Genomic DNA, 13,508 nt, shown 5'->3' with positions numbered 1-13,508 from the left:
AATGTCATTACATTGTAACTCTTACCATCAGGCAGAACGAGGCTCATCTTGAGGACCGACAGTAGATTGTCCACATCGCTCCTGATGCTCTGAGCAATTCCTGGATACTGAATGGAGAGATTATGGGAAAAGGGAACATGAGCTGTGTGCTTAACAAAGTAGTACAAAGAACTACATTCACATGGTGTACTCTAACTAGCACATGGAATATTATGTACATAGGATTTTATGTGTGAAATTAACCACTTAACCACCACAGGTTTTACCCCCTTAATGACCAGGCCATTTTTGCGATTCGGCACCGAGTTGCTTTAACTGACAATTGCGCGTTCATGCGACATTGTACCCAAACAAAATTGACGTCCTTATTTTCTCACAAATAGAGCTTACTTTTGGTGGTATTTGATCACCTTTGCGGTTTTTATTTTTTGGGCTATCAACAAAAAAAATACCAACAAATAAAACATATCCAATAAAAAAAGAAAATGTAAAAAATCTAAAATGTATTAATCAATTTAGGACAATATGTACTCTGCTACATATTTTTGGTGAAAAAAAAACCCCAATAAGCGTATATTGATTGGTTTGTGCAAAAGTTATCGTGTCTACAAACTATGGGATATTTTTATGCCATTTTTATTTTTTCTAATAATGGTGGTGATCAGCGATTTTTAGTGGGACTGCGACGTTGCAGTGGACAAATTGGACACAAAGTGACACTTTTTGTAGACCAGTGACCCCAATACAGTGATCAGTGTTAAAAAAAAAAATGCACCGTCACTGTATAAATGACACTGGCAGGGAAGGGGTTAACATCAAGGGTGATTAAGGGAAGGCTTTCTAACTGTGGGGGGGCTAGAGGAAGAGAGACATCTGTGTTCCTGATTGGCAGGGAAACAAGATCTCGCACTCCCTCTGTGACAGAACAGCGGTCGGCCTTGTTTACTACATAGGAAGACTGCTGATCCATCTATCTTACGAAAGATCGGTGGGTCCCGGCTGACTGGCTCCTGCTGTGTCCAATCACAACAGGAGCATGGCTCCAGCGGCACGCGCCCCAGAACCGACAACAGGAAACAAAATGGGGCAGCACAGTGGTGTAGTGAGTAGCACTCGCGCACTAGCAGTAAAAAGGGTCACTGGTTCTAATCCCAACCACGACACTACCTGCCTGGAGTTTGCATGTTCTCCCTGTGCGGGTTTCCTCCGGGCACTTCCATTTCCTCCCACAATCCAAAGATATGCTGGTAGGTTCAATGGCCCCAGTATATGAATGTGAGTTAGGGACCTTAGCTCCTTGAGGGTAGGAACTGATGTGAATGTACAATGTCTATGAAAAAGCGTAAATTGACAACACTATATAAATACCATAAATAATGATATGATATGGCTGAACTTGCACAGGGCCCTTTTTTTTGGTCTGCAGCAGAATAGGAGCGAATGAGCTTTTGCACCCAAGCGATCCGATTCTTGTCCGGGTTTGCAGATCAAACTGCGATATGCAAACTGATTTAGGGGTGTCATTAACTTTTAACTGACACTCCCAGGAGTTCGCATAGGGCAGTGTGAACTGCCGCCGGGAGACATGCGACTTTCTGCCCCTATGTGATGAAAAAAATAAAAGATAAAATTTAAAGCGGAGTTCCACTTAAAAAAAATAATAAAAGTCAGCAGCTACAAATACTGCAGCTGCTGAGTTTTAATATATTGGACACTTACCTGTCCAGGGTCCGGTGATGTGGGGGGAATCAAGGCCCCGCTCATCTCCCCCTCCACTCGGCGGCGCCGGCATTTTAACTGTGGGCGCCTGGCTGTGTCTTCACAGCCAGGCACCCACTGCGCATGTGCGATCTGAGCGCCAAGACTGGCTGCGCAATCATCTGAGACCTGTCACGTGATCCCAGTTCATTGCCTAGAGGGAGGGGGGAGAGGTGATCTCCCATCCGGCGCAGAGGGAAGTGACGCCAGGAGCCCAGGCGCTGAAGGAGGCAGTTTTTGAGGGACCACATAGCAACAGGCATAAAAAAGTAAAAAATAAATAAAAAATGTAAAAGCACGTGTCGGGGCGCCTACTCGTCAAAATGTTGATTGCAATACACATTACATATCGTCGCGCATGCTGGAACGCAAGTTATTCTAGCATCAGACCTCCTACATAATGCTATACTGATGACCTATAGGGGGGCTTTTAAAATATTGCCTATGGAATATATAGGGGTAATAAAGTTCGTCGTCATTTCCGAGGGGCACGCAAATTTGAGGTTTGACATGCTGGGTGTCAGCTTACTCGGTGCAACCTATTTTACCCATAAATTGGGTCATTTATTACTGTAATATCTCCAGGGTATCAGCTTTCAGAAAATATATCATGTTTTGGGGGTTTTATGTAATCTTAAAGTGGTTGTTACCCAAAGAGGTAAAATCACTGCCAGACCCTCTCTTGTATACAGCAAAAACGCACGTCGTTTAAAAAAAAAAAAAAACAAAAAAAAAAAACAGTGCCTCTAAATATCCTTTTTCCGTTATATTCAGGCCAGTCACATGACTCCCAGCCGCTCTGCTACTCTGATCCAGGGCTACAGCAGGAGGGGACAGATCTCCCTATGACGTCAGCTGGGAGGTCACGCTGCTCCGTCCCTCCTGCTGTAGCCCTGGATCGGTGTAGCGGAGAGGCCAGGAGTCCCGTGACTGACCTGAAGATAACAGAAAAAAAAAGGTATTTAGAGGCACCGCTTTAAAACAGGGTGTGTTATTGCTAGATACAGGAGAGGGGCTGCCAGTGACATTTCTAAAACTTTTATACTAATAGCGGCAGGTGGCGGAGACAGCTCTCACAGACACCAAGCTGACAGGCAGGGAGAGGGGGGAGAGGACAGGAGAGCTGCAAACGACAAAGGCGCATAAACTGACCACAGTGTCAGGGCTCAGCAGCCATGATAAACTGTGGTCAGTATATAGGGGGAGGGCAGAACCAGGTAGGATCAACCAGGCCAAAGCACTGTGCTATTTAACCTGCTATAAAGGGAACAGAATTTCCCCCTTTTCTTTTTAGGATTAAACACTTTAAAAAAAAAAAAAAAATTTAGGCTTTAAACGTGTGCAAAAAAAGGCAAAACCAGCAAAAGGGGTAAAGCAAAGGTTCCCCTTTTGCAACATTTTAAATGTTCCACCCATAAGATTTGTTAGAAAAAAAAAAAAAAGGGGGGGAAGGCTAGCTCCTAATTTTTTTAGCTGGCTCCTAGATTCAAAGCAAATTTAACAAGCCCTGCAGTAAACTCACCTGAATCTTCATAGCCACCTCACGCCCATCCAGCAGCCTTGCAAGGTGTACCTGACCAATAGAGGCTGCTGCAAAGGGTCGTTCCTCAAAATAGGCCAGTTTGTCTCTCCAGTCAGGGCCCAGTTCCTCCTCTAGGACTTTCTGTAAAAACAAAAAGGAAAAAATAAGTCCCCATTATCCTTCAGGACAAATATAACCTTAAAATTGACAGTAAACCTGCAATTGCGGCCACACTTACCGTCATCTGCCAGGCTGGCATATAATCTGCACTCTGTCTAACCCTCTCAAATATCTTCTGCAGCTGTGGACTAATGAAACTATTATCTGCGGATCAAACAGATACAAAAATGATAAATATATATGTTTTATTGACCCGAATATTCAAAAAGCAGCAAGATGCTCAAAAATAACAGAAGAATTAAAGAGGAGCAGGGAGATCCTTGCACTGCAGGTCCTCATGCGCGGCTTTCTTTCCAACAATGAGAACAATGAGTGCCACAATGGTAACATAAACCTAAATCTTGAACCAAAATCTTGTGAGGCTAGCAGTCCGAAGCAGTAGTGCCTTAGATCAGCCTTTTTCAACTGGGGTTTCTTCAGGTTCCCTCTGGGGTGCCTTAGCAAAAATTGTACATAAGCCAGCAGGTAGATTTAGCCTGCCTTTTAGTTACACAAAGCCATGGGTTTTTTCATTATACACCATTACACCCTTGCCGGCATCCTAACAACCAATGACTTAATCGGTTGATAAGGACGTCGGGCGCCTGAACAGCATCCTTTTTTCTAATCCCGTCCCTCTTCATCGGCACTGGGGTCACATTGGCTGAGTGAGGGAGAAAAAACATAGGGAAAAACATTGGATTACTAGTCAGTACCAGTGTGCAAGGGTGTATTTGCTTCAGAAGAATAAATAATTTGTAATGACGGGTGTCCTATGTATGTGGATGTTGCATCGCTATGTAAAACTTAATTTTTTACACTTTAGAATGGGGTGCAGAATTTTGAAGGGTGCCTTGATGGAAAAAAGGTTGAGATACACTGCCTTGGATGATCTTACACTTCAGATATACAGCTATGAGGCTCATGGCCCAGGAAGTGCGCTGCCATTTTTCAAGAGGAATTCAAGACAAAAAAAAAAAGAAGTACTGCTTAGGCACAATTACATTTTCTAAATGTTCCCTAATGCCCTGTACATACGGTCGGAAATTATGAAGGAAAAGGTCAGATCGGATTATATTGTCGTAAAATCCAATCATGTGTGGGCTCCATCGCACTTTTTTTTTTTTGAGAGCAGGATCTAAAATTTTCAGACAAAAAACAGATTGGACTTTTTCTGATCGTTTGTAGAGAATTCCGACAAAGTGCCACACATGCTCAGATCAAATGAGGAGACCAAAGCTATTGGCTATTAGCCTCAACGAAGTCCTGTTGTACGCAACGAACGTCACCACGTTCCGAGCGATCGGATTTTCCGACAACTTTCTGTATGCAACACCAGTTTCGTACAAAATCTGTCAGAAAAAACCCAACGGATTTTGTGGTCGGAATGTCCGACCGTGTGTACAGGGCATAAGGGCATAAGGGGTACTAAATCTTAGGTTTGTGAGTTCAGGTCCACTTTACAGAACACTCTTCATCCAAAAAATAAATAAAATAAAAAATAAATAAAAAAAAGGGAGCATACATTGTGTGGTACCCCTGTACACAGAAGACACTTAGTTAGCTGTGCTAGAACATGTATGATCTGGTTCACCTAGTATCTTTAAAACAGGAATGCCCCCCACATATATACTGGGGCAGGGCGACCCTTCAGCATGAAATCACGTACCTGTGATTGCTTTCAGCGGGGTCGGGGGGCGCTCATGCGACCTGCTCCCTCTGATCGGACACAGCGGGAGCCAAACAGCAGGTCCGGTGGACCCAATGTCTGTCGAGACCCACGATTGTTCCCGAGGCAGACAGAACGGTGGTCTGCCTATTTAAACAAGCTAAGCAGGAACACGGATCTCGCTCTTCCCCAAGTCAAAACAAAGCACCTCCCCCACAGTTAGCAAGCACTCCCAGGGAACACATTTAACCCTTTGATCGCACCTGATGTCAACCCCTTCGCTGCCAGTGTCATTAGTACAGTGACAGTGCATTTTTTAGCACTGATCACTGTATTGGTGTCACTGGTCCCCAAAAAAAGTGTCAGATTTGTCACAGTCCTGCTAATAATCACTGATCACCGCCATTACTAGTAAAAAAAAATTTAAAATAAAATTAAACCTATCCCATAGTTTGTAGATGGTATAACTTTTAACAAAGATATCTAGTAGAATACATATTAGGCTAAATTGATGAAGAAATTTGATTTAATTTTTTTTTAATTGGCAGAAAGTAAAAAATGTTTGTTTTTTTTCACAATTGTTTTTTTCTTGTTTATTGCGCAAAAGATAAAAACTGCAGAGGTGATCAAATACCACCAAAAGAAAGCTCTTTTTGTGGGTAAAAATGAAATTAATTTTATTTGGGTACAACGTGGCTGTCAGTTAAACACAGCGCTGAAAACATATTGGCCTAAATTGATGAATACATTTGTTTTTTTGGATATTATAGCAGAAAGTAAAACTTTTTTTTATTTTTTTTTATAGCGCAAGCAATAAAAAAAACAAAACAAAAATACAAAAAAAATAAATAAATACGCAGAGGTGATCAAATACCACTAAAAGCAAGCTCTATTTGTGGGGGGGGGGGGGGGGGAAATAAAACGGACATCAATTTTGTTTGGGTACAACTGCGCAGTTGTCAGTTAAAGCGACACAGTGCCATATCACAAAAAATGGCCTGGCCATTAAGGGGGTAAATCCTTCTGGGGCTGAAATGGTTAACTGACACTGCCATCACCAGCAACACTAATACAGTGATCAGTGATAATATTATACACTGTTACACTGGCAGGGAAGGGATTACCATCTTGGGGTAATCATTGTGCATGCCCTGAACCCGGAAAGAGGAGCCGACATACAGATCCTAAAGCAGTTGTTGGTTATACGGAGAATGTATGATCAGATTGTAATGTGTATGGTGACCCCAAGGTTGTATTCACAACACATGCTGCGTCTGTGGCAGGAATTGTATGCCCTATCACTTTCAGCGGGCACTGCCACCTGTGATTGCAACCCACAGGTGAATAAGTTCACTCTGCAATCGGTTGTGTTGCACTAATGTGGTGATCAAGGGATTACACTACAGTACCCCCATAGATTAGCTGCCCATCACAGTGGCCCCACAGAGAAACTACCCTATCACAGTGCCTCCATAGATTAATTTCCCCCATCAGAGTGCCCCATAGATTAGTGGTCATTGTGAAACGGGTCTTTGTGATTTTTTTTTTTGGGAGGGGGGCGGATTTTTTTTTTTTGGGAGGGGAACCAACCCACACCCGTTGCCTGACAGTCCTTATTTGTGAATTCAGCCTGTAGGATCAGTATACAGATCTAATAGAGATACGGCTCCTGGAAAAAAAACTTTATTGTGAATGAGATTTAACCCTTTCACTACCAAACTATATTTGTTCATTTATTTCAACCCTTTAACTGTCAAAACCAAGTAAACCCCCCCTCCCTTCACACATTAACCCTTTCACCGCCAAAGCACCCTCCCCCATATGTTAAATTATACTGCAAAATCATATTCCCCCCCCCATTTATAACCCCTTAACTGCCAAGTCAAATTTTTTTCCTTTCATTTATGAACCATTTCACTGCCAAACCATAATTTTTTCTTTTTTTTTTTTTCTCGTTCAGAATTTTTTATTTATGTTAAAATAAATTACATGTACAGAATATAAGACAAATTATGTGATACCAGAAATAAAAAGTAGACATATTGAAGTACGGATGATACAAAGAAAAGAAGAATTTCAACATATTCTCGTGGGAATGACAATAAATGGCCTTATATATTTTAGAATTTGAAAACATTCTTATAGCTGAGTTTTAAACATTTTGATCCCAAGAAAATATAAATATGTCTAAAAGAAAATATATGATTTTAAAGTTTTGACCATAACTTCTAAAGTATGTTTATAGTAAGTATTATATAGTAAGGGAAGAACATAAAAGGTATATAGGAGGGGAAGGGGAGGGAATAATTCTCCGGAGGAGGTTTTATATATCATCTAATGTTGTAATGCTATAAAAAATCTTAATCACCATAACAATAAAACTCGGTTGTCAATATTATCTGACGTATAATATTTAATCCAGGGTTTCATTTTTTCATTTTTTTAACGTATGAAAAACAAAGATTTTTTTTTACGTTTTTGTTTTTTGAAACTCTTATCTCCAAACCAAAATCATTTTCTTTTTTCTAACCCTTTCACTACCAAACCAAGTTTTTTTTTCTCCCCCATATGCTAAAGCAGAGTTCCACCCACTTTTTGAAGTCCTCCACATCCCAAGCCGCTGTGCGTGCTGAAACTCACTGTTATAAAAGGAAGATTGCAATCTTAATTTCCTCCTCTGGGCCGCGGCCGAGCTCTTCATTTCCTGGTCTGCAATGCCTCCTGGGAGATGTCTGCCATCAATCCCAGGAGGGAATGGGCATAGCTGGGCCGTAGCATCACGTTATTTCCAAATCGGAAATGGTGCGAAGCAAGGCGACGGCCAGCGCGGTTTTTAAAAAGGGTAACCGGACTTGATCCTTGCATTTATTTGGATTTTGGAATAGGGCTATAACATAACAAAATGTGGAATGTGAATACTTTCCAGATGCACTTGAAAAAGTATTCACATTCCACATTTTGTTATGTTACAGCCCTATTCCAAAATGGAATAAATTCATTATGTTTTCCCAAATTCTACAAACAATAAATTTTTAAGCTGAATTTACCACAGGTGGATGTCAATCAAGTTGTAGAAAGATCTCAAGGATGATCAGTGGAGACAGGATGCATCTGAGCTCAATTTTGAGTGTCATGACAAAGGCTGAGAATACTTATGTACATGGGATTTTTTTTCGTTTTTTTTATAAATTTGCAAAGATTTCAAACAAACTTCTTTTTATTTTTAACAGAAAAGGTTTTTTTATTTTCTTACAAGACAGTACAAACACAACAAGTATCGTACAAAGGATCTGACATCAGAAATTGCATGGCTTCAATATTGCATGTACAGGGGGTATTTGACTTCATCAACCTATTTTCCAGGATACGCAACGTATATATCGCTGAATTGTCATCGTATGGCGAGTATTACCTCGAGGGGTGGTCATAGGGAGACTATAAGTAAGTGGAAGCATCTGGACTATGTTGGTCCAGTTGGGGCCGACCTCGCTCGTCCCCCCCAGCCAGGAGGGCGGGGAAGGAGAACCCCACCTTTGGTCAAAATTGAACAGGATATGACCCCGAGATCTAGGAGGAGGGAGCTAACCCGGTCTCTCCCACAGACTACCAGTTCGACCAGACGTTATCACATTTCTGTAGACAATTTCTATTCTCGCACATAATACGGCATAGTGGTAACACATTTATCGTCTTTTGCCATGCTTCCTTGGATGGGGGCTCTTTTAGCTTCCATTTAAGGAGTATTTCCCTTCTAGCATAGAATATTGAGTAGGTTAGGCACAGTATAACATAACAGTGCAGTCCCCTTCTAGATCTTCCAGGTGACTCAGTGACAGGGTTAGGGGATCTAGTGGTATCGTAACACCACATACCGTTCCCAAGGGGTCTGCCACCGCAGTCCAGAATAGGTGTAGTTTGGGACAGGACCAGACCATGTGAAAGAAGGTGCCCGTTTCTACTTCACATCTAGTACAATTGGGGCGAAGTCCAGGGTAAATGCTCACTAGCCTTAGTGGTGTATAATAAGCCCTATGTACAAATTTTAATTGAATGAATCTGTCCTTAGCCGCAATCCTGGACAGAATAAATGTAGCTAAACACTCCTCCCATTCCTCCTCTCCTAGAGGGGGGATATCTGCCTGCCATTTGGCCATGGATCTGTTGTTTTTAAATATCATGGGCTACTGTTAAGTGGAGGTATAGGGAGGAAAGAGGTTTATCCCAGCATCCCCGAGATCAGGAGGCGCTCAATTGGATCTGGCTCAAGCGTGATCTGGTAAGGGGAATTGGGTTCTAAGGGCATGCTGCAGCTGCCAGTACCTAAAAAGGAAGTTTCTTGGTAGGTTGTGAGCTTGTTGCAGCTCTCGAAACTGGGCTATGACACCCTGTGGCATAACCTGTTTTAGTGTGGTGATACCCTTCTTGCTGGATCTGGGATAGTGGACAGATGGGGAAGCATGGGGTTAGCTCAAAGTAGGGTGTGAGTTGAGATGCTTGTTTGGCTCAAGAGGGCTGCCCTGGAGGATCTCCACACCTGAATCGTGGTTTTCATGGGACCTGTAATAGCAGGACTGGCCCTAGCCCCTCTGTATGATAAGTTGGGCAGCACTGCATATGATCCTAGGAGGGCCGCCTCCAGGGTAACAGCTGGGTTTTGCCGGGGTTGCGAGAACCACAACCTCACCGTCACTAGGACAGCCGCCCAATAATATACCAGAAAGTTGGGTAGTGCCATTCCACCTCCAGATAGTGGAAGGTAAAATAGTTTTTTTGCTACCCTTGGGGGCTTCTTTGCCCATATAAAGGAGATTGCTATACTTTCGAGCCTGCAGAAAAAGGATCTGGGGATGGGGGTTGGGGTATGCCTAAAATAGTACAGGAATTTTGGTAGATCATTTTTAAAAGGTTGCCTCTACCTACTGGGGTCAAAGGGTCAGCAACGGGTACATTTTTATCCAGATAGCCTGTCCTTTTGTTCCCTACTCTCACCCCCAGATAGGTAAACTTGTCAACCCACTTTAAAAAGGGAGTTCTTGTATCCAGTTGGGGCAATGACTGGGAGAGGGGAAACAGGACCGATTTGTTCCAATTTATTCAGATACCCGAAAATCTGCCAAATTTATCAAACACTGCTAAAGCTGCTCGTAAGGAGTCCATGGCATCTGCCAGATACAGGAGTAAGTCCTTGGCATATAGGGAGATCTTCTCTACCACCGTGCCCACCTGTAAGCCCCTAACTGACTCGTCTGCTCTAAGAAGGATAGCAAGAGGTTCAAGTGCTAAAGCAAACAGAGCTGGGAGAGTGGGCATCCTTGCCTCATCCCTCTCCCCAATGTAAATGCCCCTGAGAGAACTCCATTGGTACGGATGCAGGCTCTGGGCTGAGCATAGAGCAGCTGAAGCCAAGTCAGGAACCTAGACCGGAACCCAAATTAGGACAGGACTGCCCAGAGGTAGCCCCACTCGACCGCGTAGAAAGCCTTCTTGGCGTCGAGTGAGGCCACCACCCCCGGGTCAACGGATGAGGCAATCGCAATATGTGTGTGCAACCGTCGGATATTTATGCCAGGCATGAATCCCGTCTGGTCGGGGTGTATCAGGGCCGTAATGACCGTGTTTTTGCTAAACAAATAAAAAAAATAAAAAAAAATTAAAAAAAAAGTTTTCTTCATTTCGGTTATAAAATTTTGTTTTCTCCTTCACTGATGGGAAACTGATGGAGGCAGCACTGATAAGGTGGCACAGATAGGCACTGATGAGGAGGCACGGATATATGTACAATTGATGGGCACTGACAGGCGGCACTGATGAGGCATTACTGCTGGGCAGTGATTGGCACTTTCATTGGCACTGACAGCTGTTATTGATGGGGCACTGATTGGAAGCTGATGGGTACATCTCATGGGGACTGTGCTGATAATCAATGTGCTGATTATCAGCACAGATCCCCCCCCCCTCTGACAGGGAGAGCAGCCATTCGGCTCTCCCTGTCAGAGAGAACCGAGGAATGCCGTTTACCGGCACTTCCTGGTTCACACGATGACCAGCTATGATTGGTCACAGCTGATCACGTGGTATGGAGCCCCTGTCAGAGGCCCTATACTACGATTGAAGATGCAGTGTGAAACTGACACACAGCACCTCCGATCGCCGCGCTGCATGCCCCCGTTATCCTGCTGGACGTCATATGACGTCCACTCAGGATAACAGAACCACCATCATTTTCTTCACACAAAATATAGCTTTCTTTTGGTGGTATTTAATCACTACCTGCCCGGCCTATAGCAGAATGACGGTCAGGCGGGAAGTGATTAAAATAGCACCAAAAGAAAGCTCTATTTGTGTGAAGAAAATTATGAATTTATTTTTGGCACAGTGTTGCATGACCGCGCAAGTGCGACAGCGCTGACAGCTGAAAAATGGCCTGGGCAGGAAGGGGGTGGATGTGCCCTGTATTGAAGTGGTTAAACAGCAACCTGACTAGAAAAGCCTGTGCCCTGACAGCATGCTGCAGGAAAGAAAGGTCCCTTGCGCTACATGGGGAAGCAGCAGTCTCTCTGCAGAGGTTTAGCTTGTTTCCTGAAGGGTCAGAGATAGAGCTCTCCAATAGCAGGGAGCTTGAGCTCTATTGATTGCAGTGCGATATCTCAGACTCAGCAGGGGGCATGTTGGACCTCTGGGGAGAGATAATCGATTCCACATGGAAAGCCAGGGCCCCACTTTGCCGCTGCTGGCAGGCTGTTGCGGTTTTTCCAACTGCAATACACTGAACACCTTTTTGTTATGATGCACCTGCAACATAAAGGATTTAGCTGATTTAAGTTAAATGTTCATTTGGGTTTTAATGGAGTGTCAGGAGAGTAAAAGGAAGGAGAGTGTGCGCACCTGAAGAAGGCACCAGTAAAAATTGAATATATTACAGTTTACCAGTTCTAAGATGGTGTGGCCACATTATTTTTCATCTGATGATCCTGCCAGTAACATACTTCCTGTCCTAGGGTGACAATGTTCATTCGCGGTACTGTATGTATGGAAAAGCATCATAGGCACCCTTGGGCAAAAAGTGTGTTAGGACTATAGGACACCTCCTGATCTTCATAACATAAGGGGCAGGTGTTCTGTAGTCTATAGAGGAGAACTCAGCAGGGCAGCGTTAATTTTGGCAGCAAATTTCAATTTAGAATTTAGGACTATAATGGCATTTTAGTTTTAGTCCCATTTTAGTCTTCTGCAATCATTTTAGTTTTAGTCGTATTTAGTTGACCAAATCTCCAGTACATTTTAGTCGACTAAAACTCATTTTAGTGGTCTAAAATCTAAGTGTAAATAAATTAACATGCATTTAGTGAATATTTCTCTACAATTTCCAAACTCATTATATACTGATGGCCTGAAAAATCGAATATGTTATTATTTATGGTATTGAGGTTTGAACATGCACTACAGACCAGTGTTAATTCTGAAGTCAAATTTCAATTTAGTTTTAGTCTTAGTCTTTTGACTAAAATGGCATTTTAGTTTTAGTCATCTCCATTGTTTTCGTTTTAGTTGTATTTTAGTCTACTAAATAGTATTAATTTAGTCGACTAAAAGGTTTTAGTCATTTTAGTCGATGAAATTAACACTGGCTGACAATACTGCTTGAGGTTTCAGTGCAGCAGAGGCACAGAGCACGGGAACACACAGGCTTGATGGATTTCTGGCAGGTATTTTTTTTTTTAATTGGACAAAAAATAGGAGAAGTTCATTTTTAGGGTTTGCATATCCTTTAACCCATTAATGTATTCCATAGGTCGGCAGCACTGGGGGGGGGGGGTTTACATACACGCCCTCCGCCATGTCCGTTGTATCACCTGTACAATTAAAGGGCCAGTCCATCCAAAAGTGAGATTTCAGTTAAAAGTGGAGTGCTGGTCTTAGTCGCCCACTGGCTTCTTAGGTCTCCTGTAGCATCATCACCTTACAATAGTTTCTTGCTCTATTCCTGCCCACAATGAGGTGATCTCATTTCTCCTGTTCCATGCACCATCCGATGAATTGATCATCTGGGAGAGTCAACCCCCCCCCCCCCCCCCCATGTAATGGTTGGAGTAAATGTGAAGATCTGGGATCTCAGTTCCAGACATCTCATCACAACATATGAGATACAGTTAGGTAGTATAACGCTCCTCCATCCACAACAAAAATAACAGGCGCTGCTCAAAGCTCCACCAGGTCCTCCTGCATGACAAAACACTCAGAGTGCTGACAAGGACAGAGCTAGTCTCAGCTCAAAGCATCCAAGAGGGAAAGAAAGAAAGTCCTAAAAGTCGCACATCACAGCAAAACCCATGAGGAGGGATATGTCAACCTCAGCCTGGGCTTCAACCAAGCCATGCCCCTCCAATGCGTTTCACTCTG

At 43.0% G+C, this 13,508-nt stretch overlaps 1 protein-coding gene across 1 annotated transcript in view; it reads right to left on the bottom strand.

Moving 5' to 3' along the window:
• COQ8B (coenzyme Q8B) overlaps positions 1-13,508 on the bottom strand; it is an 87,932-nt gene that overhangs the window by 56,386 nt on the left and 18,038 nt on the right. Inside the window, exons 7-9 of the mRNA XM_077482212.1 lie at positions 3,519-3,604; positions 3,281-3,421; positions 26-107 (exon numbers count right to left, since the gene is read on the bottom strand). Of these exons, the coding sequence (XP_077338338.1) occupies positions 26-107; positions 3,281-3,421; positions 3,519-3,604 (309 nt within the window). The remainder of the gene's footprint in view (positions 1-25; positions 108-3,280; positions 3,422-3,518; positions 3,605-13,508) is intronic.

The sequence above is a fragment of the Lithobates pipiens genome, unplaced genomic scaffold, assembly GCF_037356315.1.
Source record: "Lithobates pipiens isolate NorthernLeopardFrog02 unplaced genomic scaffold, aLitPip1_a1.2 Scaffold_1, whole genome shotgun sequence".
NCBI classification, from domain to species: domain Eukaryota; kingdom Metazoa; phylum Chordata; class Amphibia; order Anura; family Ranidae; genus Lithobates; species Lithobates pipiens.
The sequence above is the reverse complement of the archived record's forward strand: the minus strand, read 5'-3'. Positions and strand labels throughout refer to the sequence as shown.